A 15,618-nucleotide genomic window follows, 5' to 3' on the forward strand; every position below is an offset into this window, starting at 1 on the left:
TCGCCCAAAAACATAACGATTGGAACTTGTACATGATCGCCCAAAAACATAACGATGGTAACTTGTACATGATCGCCCAAAAACATAACGATGGTAACTTGTACATGATCGCCCAAAAACATAACGGTGGTAACTTGTACGTGATCGCCCAAAAACATAACGGTGGTAACTTGTACGTGATCGCCCAAAAACATAACGATGGTAACTTGTACGTGATCGCCCAAAAACATAACGATGTTAAGTTGTACACGATCGCCAAAAACATAAGGATGTTAAGTTGTACACGATCGCCAAAAACATAACGATGTTAAGTTGTACAAGATCGCCAAAAACATAACGATGTTAAGTTGTACAAGATCGCCAAAAACATAACGATGTTAAGTTGTACAAGATCGCCAAAAACATAACGATGTTAAGTTGTACACGATCGAAAAAAACATAACGATGTTAAGTTGTACACGATCGAAAAAAACATAACGATGTTAAGTTGTACAAGATCGCCAAAAACATAACGATGTTAAGTTGTACACGATCGCCAAAAACATAACGATGATAACTTGTATCTTACCTTTTCCCAAACACCATTTTTATTCAAATTCACGACATCCAATTCGACGTATTTCATGGTTCCATCTAAGTTGAATTCGAGGTCGGGCTTTTCTTGCTTGTTATTACGACTAGATACACTGACGTTCTTCATGTATTTGAAAAATTGACCACCTTTTGTCCATATGGCGTCACCGGGTGTGTTACAGTTTAGGTTCGGTGATAAGTTAGCGTTTTTATTCTTCGGGTCACCGACGAATAGGTCCAAGGCGTGTCCAAATACGTAAACGGCTTTCTCGATTTGGTCAAGTAAACGATGGAGGGTACTGTTGAAGTGAATACCTGAGTAATGAAAGTGAAAACATGTTGTTGAACATACGTGTTAAAACAAGTTGGGAAACCAAAATGAACCTGTCCGAGTCGAGACGCAATTAAGAGGTTTTCCTTAAATAATTATTAATGATTTTAATCGTCATTAATTTACCTTAATTCTAGTTAATTGATTTAAGAAACTTCATTCTTAAAATCATTTTAATACTAGTTTAGTATTGGTATTTATTCCATTGACAGTACTAATTGGGATTTCAAGACATTCTAATTGTTCGTCTGAGTTTGTTTTTCGAACCTAATTTGATTAAACATTCTATTTATTATTATTATCTTACTTATAAGCCTATCTTTAAGTAATCTGAAGTCCAAGCAGAGTTTCGTTGATATAAATAAGAAACCGTAAATTGCTTTTCTACCCACGCAATGAAGCGAATAAGATTTCGAAAAAGGCCCGCGTCAGGAACGTCGTCTTAAGCCTTTGCCTCCCTTAATGGCGTAAGGTACGACCAGAAGGCGGACGGGGGAGGGGGTGACTTCTCGCCATTACCACTGACACTTAGGAGTCTCTGTCAGTTAAAAACGACCCGAGTTTGGCGACCGAATTCCTACTTCCCATCAATTCTAATCACTCCGCCGTGCTAGCTTCCCTGTTTTCAGAAGCAAGCTCGCGTCGCGTATTTTATTTCCAAGCAAAATCCTTCCACGAACTCGCATATTACGAAATAGAGAAGTACCTAGGAAGTATTCGGTCTAGAACAGAAGGAAGTGTACTAAGTAGGCCTGTTAAATGCAATTGTAAAGTTTGATCGAAGTACAACATGGGTTTTCTATTCGGACGTGGTTTGGGTGTCAATGATAGATAAGAGCTTTTAGTGCAAAGTCTGCAATACCCTCGTGTCATGATTTCGTAGGGCTCAATTGTATTTGATCATGTATGTTCATGTTAAGTTTTGATGGCTCGTTATGTTTTGAGTTTATGGTCAAGTATCTGAGGTTTTATGAAAAATAGTTTTGATAATAGATCTGAAATCAGTTTGGTTGAACTGTGATGGGAATCTAGGTTCTTGTTACCGTAAAATTTTTCCCTAAATTTGATCATTTCTTCGGTGTAATGGTGTTTCTCATTGTGTTTACAATTCGAATGTCTGTTTTCGAATTTTCATCAATGTTCCCAAATGAACATTTTTATAATTTCACTTGAATATTTTGATTTTAAATATTGTTAAAAATTTGACTATCAAGAATATTGTGTCTTTTGTGTTCACAATACGTGTTTCAACATATATTTATAACATCACTCATTGTCATATAGTTAACATGTGTCTACATACTTGTTTGAGCACATACTTTTAGTAAAACTCCTTGTCATATAGTCAGCATGTACTCACAATACTTGGCGAACAAACGTAGCTGATCTCTACCAGAACTCAAAGCCATGTAGCGGACATATGTCCAAAATACTTATTTGAACACATACTTTCAGTAACACTCCTTGTCATAACGTTAGCATGTGGTCGCAATGCTTGTCTAACAAACCATGCCGATTTTACCTCAACATATATAGGATACGTTTTTAACCAGGTAGTTCCTGTACTACTTTCCGAACTGATAGTGTCTCTTTGACTAGCATACCTATAGTTTTTACTTTTCTTCGTTATTCTGACTGTGATGTTTACTTTCAGATCAGGTAAATTCTTAATTAATATATCTCTTTATTTATTCTTTACGTTTCCGTTTTATTAGCAGTTTCTTTGAATGCTATTCTACTTGTTTTGGAATGCTTTTGCGATTCAGGTTTTGTTTTTGCTTTACAGCAATTAAATAAATGAAATTACTAATTCCACGCGAACTAAGTCGCTAGTAACAGCATCTAGTTTGAACATAAAATCTTCCCTAGTATTAGAAGTAGGATAAGGGACTAGAAGTAAAGTGCTCTAGCATTGGTAATAGATCCTGGCACTAGTGAACAAATTTGAGAATTTTAGGCCGCTTCCGTCGCGCCTACACTAGAGAGAAAAAAATTGGTCGAGTTCCAAAAAATATTTCCTACACCCTTATCCTCAACCTAAAGCCGTGGAACACGGACGCGGGTGCTTGAATCTAGTTCAACTGTCTACCGCCGTGAGCGTCTCACGTTTTGGAGAGGAAATTCAGATACCGCTACCAGAGGGCCAAGTGAAGAATTTGGTTACCTCGATACTTATTTATCCTACTTCTTGTAATATTTAAAGTGATCACTGGCTCGCCATGTATTCCCATATATAGTCCTTAAAGGAATCTTTTACATTTCGAAAGAATTTGCTAAACTCTTATTTTCCAGGGTGAGTTTCTCGACCGTATTTGGAAGAAGTAAGGCCTGCTAAATTTACCTCTTTCGTAACGTTCCTCTCTCGTCTCTTCTTGCATGCTTCTGTTTATCTTCTCAATACAACACCGAACCCTCTAGAGTTTTCTAAGAATTTCTCCAAGCAAATTCCTTTTTACAGTTCGAATATCGCTAGGGTATGCTTAATGTCAATTTTTCTTTTGCCAATACCCAGCTAGGGTTCCAAAAGGTTTTTACTATGGTATCTCTCGAAGGATCCCTTTTATAGTGCTCAGAAATTGGACCGCTTTTGGTACGTGCCCAGATTTTACATTAGGGACTTGCTGCGCGCCATCTTTTTTTTCCCAAGGTGGTGTATTTTCTATCAAGCCAAGGCTTAAGTATATAACATTGAATTAAAGGTGGACTATGTTGTGTAGTACTCTTTTCGTTGAAGAAGATCGCTTTTGAGTTTTGTGGTTACGAACGTGTGGAATTCAAATTGGTTTTTTTTTTTGCGAAGGATTTTGATTTACCACTTAGCATTTTCATACAAGCTAGTGTATGACAGCAGTTTATGTGAAGAACTTATGTTAAATCTATTTCTATAGCCCTGTCGATTTTGTACTCGTTGGAAAGCTATGATATATTGCAGTGTAATTTGTTGGGTGTGGAAAACACAATGCACGTGTTCGGTTTGTTCTGATTCTCTTCAATGTTTTGCATCGCATGTAAAGTGCGATTGTTACCTTGTGTGATTATACTTGATAAAATTATCTGGGTTTAATTGAATGAACTATACTATTGTTTCCAATATAGTTTTCAATGATACTTCTCCTTCACATTGTGAATAATTATCAAGATGTTGAAGTAGAATATGAAAGAACACCTATCATGTGAAAGCTCACAAAGAGCGGAATTAACTAAACTGTACGATTTGAATTAGTGCTAGTTACTTTATGCCATGAGCAAATTAACATGTCAAACAAATTTATTATACATTATGTTTCTTTTATGTCTGCCATAAATTGAAGGAAATGCTGTCAAAGGCTTAGCACAGACTAAATCGAAGATGGACTTCAAAACCGCGTGTAGTCAATAGCCCCTTCCAAAAAGTTTTGAAAAAATGTTCTTAGTCTGAGTCAGTTCAGTTTTTCCTACAAACAGGAAGTAGTTTCCCCGCATAGCCTAGTTCGCAACCTAGATATGACGTTTTTTAGCTCCAAGTGCGCATGCGCGAAGAACTTAAACAACAAGATGCACAAGGCGGTCAAACTTTTTGGAAGGGGCTATTCTCGCTTGTCGTTCTCGTACTAGCTCGAGCTGTAAGTCTCTAGCATTACGCACTAGTATAGGGTGTGTCATACTTATGAAACATATCTTATAAACTTATGGTACACGTATTGAACATATGTTCAAAATATTTCACTATTTAGAAACTATCTTGTTTTTATTCATTAGAAAACTTCCAACGCGCGCAATTTCATTGAAGATACCTTTTTTGAACTATTTTAAATAGTTTAGATAAGCTAAAAAAATGGTACTAACCCAGCATTCCTGTTGGGAATTCGGGTTGGGTGTAAGGTAACTTGGTTCCCACGACGGATTGAGTCACTATCCAAACGTAGTTTTTGCTCGTAAGGCCAAGCTTCTTAGACGCCGCGAAGATTTCTTTGGCTTCGTGTTGGTTGCAGTAAAGAAACATGACTCTTGCTTCGCTATTGGCTAAATCTTCCAGTTCGGGGATTATCAGTGAGCGGTTCTTGTGTTTTAGGATTATTATGTCGAGGATTTGGAATCTGCCAAGAGAAAGAAGGGTACACTCGCTGTTAGATTATGTTACATTTACCTTACATTTCATCTTACACGTAGGCCTAGCTATAAGTATATGTAGGACAGGAACGCATAGATTTCTTACTTATATCTCCAAAGTCCATTAAATTATCCTAGTTTGGCGAAGATTTTTAATGGACGAGAGCTACAATGCGCGCAACTGCTAAACATAAAATCCCAATAATACCCAGAAAAACCCCGACAATACCCGGAAAAACCCCGACAATATCCGGAAAAACCCCGACAATATCCGGAAAAACCCCGACAATATCCGGAAAAACCCCGACAATATCCGGAAAAACCCCGACAATATCCGGAAAAACCCCGACAATATCCGGAAAAACCCCGACAATATCCGGAAAAACCCCGACAATAATTATCCGGAAAAACCCCGACAATGCCCGGAAAAACCCCGACAATGCCCGGAAAAACCCCGACAATGCCCGGAAAAACCCCGACAATGCCCGGAAAAACCCAAACAATACCCAGAAAAACCCCCGGTAAAAACCGGTGGGCTGGTGTTTTTTTACAATAAAATCCGGTTTTTTTTTAACCCTGGTAAACGGCCAACCTCAAAATTTCCTACTCAACACTCTAAGAAATGGAAGTGTTAAAAAGGTGTTAAAACGGTGTAAACACCGTAAAAACACCCAAAAGAGTGTTTTATTACCTTGAGTTTTTAGAGGCCAATTTAAAGTGTAAATTCGGTGTAAAATAACACTATTAAAACACCGTTCGAAATTAAACATGAAAAATTATATTACTGCTGGTTTCTTAAATAAGGTCTTTCATTTATTTTTCATTAATGTCAATACAAACAGTAAAAAATTATTGAAAAACGTACTTGTTAAAGATGATATTCATGAAAGAAAACAGTTTTATCCTTTAAATAAAATTAACAAAGAAATTGGTAATCTGGCGGTGTTGTACCTTCATAAAACTATGCTAAACGTGTTAGGCGACACTCTTACAGGTGTTAAGCGATACTCTTAAAAAACGGGACTAGGTTAGATACTGGCCTCACAGTAGGGCCAGCTTGAGAAGCCAAAGTGGGGCACTTGCTTTTGTGACATGTTTTATCATTATTTTTAGAAAAATTAGAGTACTAAATGGATTTTTTTTTGTACAATCTGTAGTGCAAATTAGATTAAACGCGTTTCTGGTGCTCGAAAAACTCTTAGTGAAAAGAGATTATTAAATTTAACAAGAACGTCTATATCTACTGCTTGAATATTATAGCCTCCAAAACTAATTTAATACCCTATGCATTTGAACGAAGTGAAAACTTTCTGCCTTTTTCAGAAGTTTATAAACCCGTAAAAATGACTTTATACGCAACAACCCTCGCTTAAAGAGGTATAGTTCTGCATGTGAGAACTTTCCTCCCTATAGGTGATGAAGTTCTCTCAAGGAAGAACCCTGCTATGAATATAGCATTGATTGCTAATAATACTGCGGAAAGTACTAGAATTTCTACTACTATCCTACCAAATAATCTACCACTCTTAAAGGTGTTACGCGACACTCTGAAAGGTGCTATGCCGCACCCTTTAAGAGGTTGCACAACACTAATATGAAAGTAAAAATTCACTTTCAGTGCGATATCAGAGTTAAAAAGGTGTTAAACTGCACCTCTGTTGCACAATTTTATACTTATCTTTGCCACCAATTGCTCAAATAAGTGTTATTAAACCCTTTCAGGGGTGTAAATGAACACCTGTAACGGTGTCAAATTTGGACCCATATAAACTACTTTAAAGGTGTTAAAGCACACCCCATTTTTTTGAGTGTAAGTGTGATTAATTCCCTTCAGGGGAGTAAATGTACACCTGTAACGGTGTCAAATTTGGACCCATATAAAGTACTTATAAAGGTGTTAAATCACACTCCAATTTCTTAGAGTGAACGGCAAAATGCAAGAAAACGAAACAAAAACGGTTTATAGTCTCGTGGGGAGTCTATTGAGTATCTTTGAAAACTTTGGGTTGATATGCGACACTCTTAAAAGAGTTTCTAGCTCGTCAGAAAAGTTGGTGTTGAAAGACATTTTCGTGATAGTGGTGGGACGAAAGCACGCGGCTCTGTTGGGAAATCATCAGCAAAAATGAAAAGATTCAGCAGGACGAGGTCCCTGAAGTGAAAAGGTGAACGCGTTACCACTAACAAGTGACAACCTTTTTAGGTCTTTATTAGGTCAGCTTTTGGACATAGCTTCGTATATTGAGATATATTTGACAACGTATTAAGATCTAATATTTGAATTAACGATGTTTGATTATGGTTTTCCATAAGGAATAAGTATCCAATAAGCTAGACCATAATTAGGTGTTGTGATAGCCAGACTTGATTTATGGGTTTCGAGCAGAGTCCTAGCCTTGAAAAACTCCCGATTCGAGTTTCGGCCAGAGACTTGAATGTAATGTCAAGCACTCGAGCCTTTCTCACGAGGGGTTAGTCACTTGAATAATCAGGTGTACAAAACCGCAGAAATCGATTACTTCATTTCTAGAATTCTTAGAAAATCATCAGCAATCATATTCATTTTTGTGGGTAATCAACAGTAAACAGCCGATAATCACTGGAAATCACGTAAAATCTTGAGATAAATCTAAAATAATCACATGGTTTACTGGTAATCTTTTGTAATCCGCTTGGAAATCGCACATTTCGTGAAATAATCACACGTCGAAGTATTCGAAAATCATTCACCAAAATTTTGTACACCTGATTTCTAAATTTTTATGTGAATTTCGTTGATTACTGAATGAATTCCTGGATTTCCGTGATTATGATTATTTTAGTTGATTTTTATAATCTTTACACTGATTTCCCGTTATGGCTCAGATTACTTGTAATTTCCAATGAATTCCAATGATTTTTGTTGGTGATTCTGTAAATGCAGTGATTACCACTGGATTCTTCGTGAATTACGATGAATGCAGTTATTATTTCTATTTCAACTGATTACAATTTTTATTTTGGATTTTCGAATTCCACCATTGATTATGTGTGATTATTTCACGAAATGTGTGGTTACCTAGGTGATTACAAAAGATTACAAGTAAAGCATGTGATTATTAAGATTTTTCTCATGATTTCACGTGATTTTCAGTGATTATCGGAGATTTCTGATTACCTTTGATTACCCACAAAAATGAGTGTGATTACTGATAATTTTCTGAAAATTGAACACCTGATTATTCAAGTGACTAACCCCTCTGACAGACCCAAAAAATTACCTGTTTAATATTCCATGTATAAGAAATATATTCTGTATATATATATATATATATATATATATATATATATATATGTTATTAATTCAAACATTCAGGTTATGAATTGAATATTTTTCTTCACAAAAATATATTGGTATATAACTTCAATATTAAGGCACTTTCATCTTATTGGTCTTCTGACTCTTGATTTGGGGAAAATGATTAATTTGGGTATATTTATATAGCATTTTATCCGAAAGTTACTGGCAATATGTAGCTTTTCCGCGTCTGACTTTTCGACCCCTTAAACTTGTAAATAAAAACCAAGGCAACTTGAGTCAAAACTTGTTGACAGTTAAGTAACACCTAGGGGGTTTCCTGTCAATTAGAGATGACGTTTTGGACTTTAGTCCAAAAATATTTTGACGCTAAGCCTTTTCCGTAATTTTATTTTTCAACTCCAATATTTAGAAGTTTCAGAAAGCTTCCCTCGCTATGGGTTTAAATATTTTGAAAGTATTATTTTGAAATTAACTGGTCTTGGAATGGAAGTAGACGGTGCTATTGCAAGGTTATCATTAATTAACGATTTACATTACAACAGAATTGTGTAATCTTACTTAAAAACGAATGGTGTTCTAGACGATTTCGTTTAAATTTCTCAAATGCTTGTTCCAGCGATAGATGCAATTTTAGAAGCAGGAATGGAGAACGGTTAGTATTTACTTCAGTCCGACTCATAGCCCAATATTGAGCCCCTCCCTCCAACAGGTAACGAAAAGTTTAAATTATCTTATTGGCTGGCTCACTTAAACTGCGTTTTGATGACGTTGCTGACGAGAACGGCGAAAAATACGTATTTCCTTTTTACCTCTGTCGCTATGACCCCGCCTCTTCTTTCATACCCCCCCGTCCCGTGGAAGGGGGTCCGGGACTTTGACGCGCGCCCAGATTACTCTGTTCTCCATTCCTTCTTCTAAAATTACATCTATCTCTGCACTAACTAACACCCTTATAAAATATCTGCGCTATATTTTTCTTAAGAAAGTAAAATGTCTTACAATTTTCAATTTCAATGAAACTACGCTTAATTAGGGGTTATTCATGTTATGGGTATAGAACTAGACGATCTTAACAGGCTGAATGGCGAAAGGGGTTAGCCTTCGTCCAAACCTTAAAAAAAAACTCAGACAAACAACTTCTAATGAACCTTAATTTCCCCTAATGTTACTGATATTAATCATGATTACAGTTTGGTGAATCAAATTCATAAACTAACGAATTTTGACCGTACATAAAGTGCAAGCAAACAAAGATCTTTATGAAATATGTTTAATATACATGATAAGTCTGCCATTTATGTTCCTTGGGTGATTTTGAGTCTAAACTGTTCCATGAAATTTTGCAGTCTGGGCCACTGTTTTCAAGTTAAAGGCCGACTTCCATCGAAAAGGGTTCTAGCGAACTGAAAACCGAGCATCGAGACTAACAATGAAGCGACCGTGCCGATTTTCGAAGCGCCGCTGGGTCAAAAGCTGGTAGGGTTCTAGCTAACTGAAAGCCGTGCAATGTGGTTCTAGCGAACTGAAGATACACAATAGAAATCCTTTTAAATTTATTTCCTCTCGAATTTTTGCTTTTCCCTGAAGGAAATTCTCTATTGTGTATCTTCAGTTCGCTAGAACCACATTGCACGGCTTTCAGTTAGCTAGAACCCTTCCATCTTTTACCCCAGCGGGGGATTCGAAAATCGGCACGGTTGCTCCATTGTTAGTCTCGATGCTCGGTTTTTAGTTCGCTAGAACTCTTTTTGTGTCGGCCTTTAAAATTGAAGTATTTTACGTATGACGTCTTAAATTTAATTTAATTGAGAAACTAAAAAGTAATGCTAATTTTATAAAGAGATCTTCCCTTAAACACTCTAATCATAACTCGAAAGCCGAGCGGACGGCAAAATGGAGATAGAAGTTACATTTTTTCAACTCAAAATTGATTTCCCAAAGAACATCCCCCTTAATTTCTGGTAGACGTATCAGAAACACCCTGTTAAATATAATTATAGTTTTGGTAGTGTTCTATATTCACGTGATAATTAAATAAGATTCATTGGTATTGTCTAACTTATTCAGTATGCCAAGAAAATTCGGTGGAAAAAGATTTGCCTTGATTTAGTTTTAAAAGTTTTTGGTGTTTTCCATAGGCTTAGGCGAGTGTTGGAATTAAGATTAGCTACCCTAATCCTCCTTTTGGTCGGAAAACACGACAAAACGCTTTAATTGCGCCATTAAGGTCCCTTCTTTTCTCAACGGCCAACCGCCCACCATACTTGTTTCATCTTGCACACTGCCCTTTTAGACCCAAATCCAAATTGGCCAGACTAAACTTTCTTTTCGGTTTTATCCACAAATTTCCTTTTTGAAGCAAGGAATATCATAGTTAAATAAGGAAGTGAAAATGTTTATGGAGTCGTTGTGTTTGTCTGTCTGCTTGTAGTGTATTGAAGAACTTCGCAGATGAATGTATTGTACCAGGAATGCATGGACTTCCTCAACTTGGTATCTTTAACAGATCATTTTCTGAGCCTTTCTGCTTGGACTAAAGGGGAAGGGTGTATAAATCGTCACTCCTGACGTCATGCGTAAAGCAGAATAATAGATCCAACCAGGGATAGATTTAATTTTAGAAGTAGGAATGGAGAACAGAGTAATGTGAGCGCACGTCAAAGTCCCGGACCCCCTTCCACGGGACGGAGGGGTATGAAAGAAGAAGCGGGTTATAGCGACAGAGGTAAAGAGAAATTACGTATTTTTCGCCGTCCCCGTCAGCAACGTCATCAAAACGTAGTTTAAGTGAGTCAACCAATCAGATAATTTAAACTTTTCGTTACAGGGTTGGAGGGAGAGGCCCTTTACTGGGCTATGAGTCGGACTGAAGTAAATACTAACCGTTCTCCATTCCTACTTCTAAAATCAAATCTATCCCTGGTTTAGTAATATCATTGAATCGTTTTAGAAAATTATTTCTTTAAAGTTGGTCCGATTTCAAAATTTAGTATAGATAGGTAATGTTTGTTTTAAATTATTTAAAATTATGTAGAAGTGCTTAAAGATCCCTTTGATCCTGAGAAACTTAACTTGAGATTGTGCAAAGATATCTTTAGTTTTTCGTAACTCAGCCTTAAAAGGGTTTCGAAAACCCATAAAAAAAACCATTCACTTCTATTATTGGGTATCTACCTTTGAAGGATCAAACGTTCTAATACTACAAAACCTAAAACAAACGGATACGTGGGCAGGAGACACGAAGAGAGAGACTAAGCGACAACTTGTTCTTGGTTTCTATCCATTGGTATTTGAAATTTCACCAGTCTCTCTTTTTGGCGGTAGCAAGGGAACCGAAAATTGTGTAACAAATTTGGGCAGCGGAAGCTGATAGATAAAGAGCCATGCAGGGCAGAGAGCACTGGCCTAAATGTAGAAAGCTTTCAGGCTGGTAGCCCTAATTTTGCGTTAGCTCGGCTTCTGCTACTCTTTGAAGTAAGTTGGCCTAAGAAAAATATTTAAACAGGCGATGTTCTGGCTTGTGCTGTCCGCTCTGCGAAGCAGCGCTTGCTAAGTTCTTATTGATCCCAGTTCCCAAGACCAGAGCGTGGAGCTGAACAACGTTACTTGTCACTGAGGTTAATCAGGGGGAATGACAATGGTACTTGACAGTGGGAATGAAAGAAGAATATTTAAAGTTTACATGGGTTCCTTACAGCGATGTATAGACATATTTACTTGGCACTGATGTTAATCAGAGGAAAGACATAATTAGTTGGCAGTGATGTTAATCAGGGGAAAGACATAATTAGTTGGCAGTGATGTTAATCAGAGGAAAGGCATGGTTACGTGACAGTGATGTTAATCAGAGGAAAGGCATGGTTACGTGACAGTGATGCTAATTAGAGGAAAGACATAGTTACTTGGCACTGATGTTAATCAAGGGAAAGATATAGTTACTTGGCAGTGATGTTAATCAGAGGAAAGACATAGTTACTTGGCAGTGATGTTAATCAGAGGAAAGACATAGTTAGTTGGCAGTGATGTTAATCAGAGGAAAGACATAGTTAGTTGGCAGTTATGTTAATCAGAGGAAAGACATAGTTAGTTGGCAGTTATGTTAATCAGAGGAAAGACATAGTTAGTTGGCAGTTATGTTAATCAGAGGAAAGACATAGTTAGTTGGCAGTTATGTTAATCAGAGGAAAGACATAGTTAGTTGGCAGTTATGTTAATCAGAGGAAAGACATAGTTAGTTGGCAGTTATGTTAATCAGAGGAAAGACATAGTTAGTTGGCAGTTATGTTAATCAGAGGAAAGACATAGTTAGTTGGCAGTTATGTTAATCAGAGGAAAGACATAGTTAGTTGGCAGTTATGTTAATCAGAGGAAAGACATAGTTAGTTGGAAGTGATGTTAATCAGAGGAAAGACATAGTTAGTTGGCAGTGATGTTTTTCAGAGGAAAGACATAGTTAACAGTGATGTTTTTCAGAGGAAAGACATAGTTAGTTGGCAGTGATGTTTTTCAGAGGAAAGACATAGTTAGTTGGCAGTGATGTTAATCAGAGGAAAGACATAGTTAGTTGGCAGTGATGTTAATCAGAGGAAAGACATAGTTAGTTGGCAGTTATGTTAATCAGAGGAAAGACATAGTTAGTTGGCAGTTATGTTAATCAGAGGAAAGACATAGTTAGTTGGAAGTGATGTTAATCAGAGGAAAGACATAGTTAGTTGGCAGTGATGTTTTTCAGAGGAAAGACATAGTTAACAGTGATGTTTTTCAGAGGAAAGACATAGTTAGTTGGCAGTGATGTTTTTCAGAGGAAAGACATAGTTAGTTGGCAGTGATGTTAATCAGAGGAAAGACATAGTTAGTTGGCAGTGATGTTAATCAGAGGAAAGACATAGTTAGTTGGCAGTGATGTTAATCAGAGGAAAGACATAGTTAGTTGGCAGTGATGTTAATCAGAGGAAAGACATAGTTAGTTGGCAGTGATGTTAATCAGAGGAAAGACATAGTTAGTTGGCAGTGATGTTAATCAGAGGAAAGACATAGTTAGTTGGCAGTGATGTTAATCAGAGGAAAGACATAGTTAGTTGGCAGTGATGTTAATCAGAGGAAAGACATAGTTAGTTGGCAGTGATGTTAATCAGAGGAAAGACATAGTTAGTTGGCAGTGATGTTAATCAGATTAAAGACATAGTTACTTGGCAGTGATGTTAATCAGGGGAGAGACAATGATAATTGGCAGTTGGATTGGAAGGTAATATCTAAAGTCGACATTGTTGCCTTAAAGCGAGGTAAAGACAAGGTTACTTGACACTGATGTTAATCATAGGAATGACAATCGTAATTGGCAGTGGGATCGTAACGAGAACATCTAAAGTTTACATGGGTGCCTTACAGCAAGGTAAAGACACAGTTACTTGGCACTGATCTTAATAATGGTAATGACAATCGTAATTGGCAGTGGGATCGTAACGGGAAGATGTAAAGTTGACACGGGCTCCTTATAGCTAGGAAGGCATAGTTATTTGACGGATTGTTTGAGAACTCTACTCTAAAATATGTTGACAGTTCCAGAACAAATGGCTGACAGCTAAGGCCGTATGATGCACGATTCTTGGAATTTAAAATAGACACTTAAAATATAGTGGCGAGAAAACCGTGAAGAATTGTTAAATTTAGAGATAAATTCATAGAAATTATTATTATTGTTATTGTGGACAAGTTTAAATCTCACCAAAAACATCTCTGTAAAAATATGCCAAGTTGTTTGGCCGTAAAAAGAAGTGAGATCTAAAATACGGCCAAGTTATTATCTCCAGGTGAACCAACATTTTATTCGACTTGAAACTTCTCAAGAATGTTTTTCTGACTTGGCCATTTGCATATCAAGGATTCGTTTAATTCCAGATATGGATCGAAATTAAAATATTAAATCAAATTGGTTAAATATTCTTGATAAGCCATTGTGGTTAAACTTGTAATTTCCGTTATTAACCTTCACGGGTGCAAAGAAGGATGCAAGTTTGGAATGCTAATGGCCAAGTCAGAAAAACATTCTTGAGAAGTTTTAAGTCGAATAAAATGTTGGTTCACCTGGAGATAATAACTTGGCCGTATTTTAGATCTCACTTCTTTTTACGGCCAAACAACTTGGCATATTTTTACAGAGATGTTTTTGGTGAGATTTCACTCCTTTTTGTACGTGCATGTTCTTGTAGATTTATAGAAGTAGGATTATGAAGTGAAATAAACATTTGTACTTTTAGATTTTTATTTGTTCTTTCCAAGAGTTTTACTTGGGTTTGCCTTTTTCAACTTTTTTGCATTCAACTTTCTTTTTTTTTCAGGCTGTGATAATTGTTAACCGTATTTCTATTCGAAGAACACAATATTGTGGCAAGTAACACTTTTAATCAACAGAATAGATTTAAGAAAAACTAAATGAATCAAAACACGCTTAGAACCATTTCAGTCGAAATGAAAAGGAAATGAGTAAAAAATTTAATTACTAAAACATTATGTAAAAAACATAAATTTTGCAATAATACGAAAGAATCATATTAGTTAAAAATATTAATATTAAAAGACGAAAAAATTAAATTATAATGTCCTATTACGAGGGGATATAAATTATAAAACCCCCATTTCAGGGGCTAACAGGGGAAAATTCCCGCTTTTGGGACTTTTTCCTTTCTTTGTATGCTAAGTCCTACTTGTATGCCAAATTTTATCATTCCCGCAACACCGGAAGTGCCCTAGAGGTTTAGATGATGACTCTAATTTTAAACCCCCATTTCAGGGGCTAAAAGGGGGAAACTCCCGCTTTTGGGACTTTTTCCTTTGTTTGTATGCTTAGCGGTACAAGTATGCCAAATTTCATCATTCTAGCACCACCGGAAATGCCCTAGAGGTTTAGATGATGACTCTAATTTTAAACCCCTATTTCAGGGGCTAAAAGGGGGAAACTCTCGCTTTTGGGACTTTTCCCTTTGCTTGTATGCTTAGTGGTACAAGTATGCCAAATTTCCTCATTCTAGCACCACCGGAAATGCCCTAGAGGTTTAGATGATGACTCTAATTTTAAACCGCCATTTCAGGGGCTAAAAGGGGGAAACCCCCGCTTTTGGGACTTTTTCCTTTGCTTGTATGCGTAGTGGTACAAGTATGCCAAATTTCATCATTCTAGCACCACCGGAAATGCCCTAGAGGTTTAGATGATGACTCTAATTTTAAACCCCCATTTCAGGGGCTAAAAGGGGGAAACTCCCGCTTTTGGGACTTTTCCCTTTGCTTGTATGCTTAGTGGTACAAGTATGCCAAATTTCATCATTCT

At 36.8% G+C, this 15,618-nt stretch overlaps 2 protein-coding genes across 2 annotated transcripts in view; one reads left to right on the forward strand and one right to left on the reverse strand.

Annotated features, from left to right (window-relative positions):
- Window positions 1-15,618, reverse strand: part of LOC149618785 (glutamate receptor ionotropic, NMDA 2B-like) — a 274,821-nt gene that overhangs the window by 92,357 nt on the left and 166,846 nt on the right. The window contains exons 4-5 of the mRNA XM_089853956.1: window positions 4,730-4,980; window positions 569-888 (exon numbers count right to left, since the gene is read on the reverse strand). Coding sequence (XP_089710082.1) covers window positions 569-888; window positions 4,730-4,980 — 571 coding nt within the window. The remainder of the gene's footprint in view (window positions 1-568; window positions 889-4,729; window positions 4,981-15,618) is intronic.
- LOC149618789 (ATP-binding cassette sub-family C member 1-like) overlaps window positions 1-15,618 on the forward strand; it is a 245,074-nt gene that overhangs the window by 16,203 nt on the left and 213,253 nt on the right. The window lies entirely within an intron of this gene.

Source organism: Phalangium opilio, unplaced genomic scaffold (genome assembly GCF_054372755.1).
Source record: "Phalangium opilio isolate 3A_F unplaced genomic scaffold, DU_Popi_V2 ptg000209l_1, whole genome shotgun sequence".
Classification (NCBI taxonomy): domain Eukaryota; kingdom Metazoa; phylum Arthropoda; class Arachnida; order Opiliones; family Phalangiidae; genus Phalangium; species Phalangium opilio.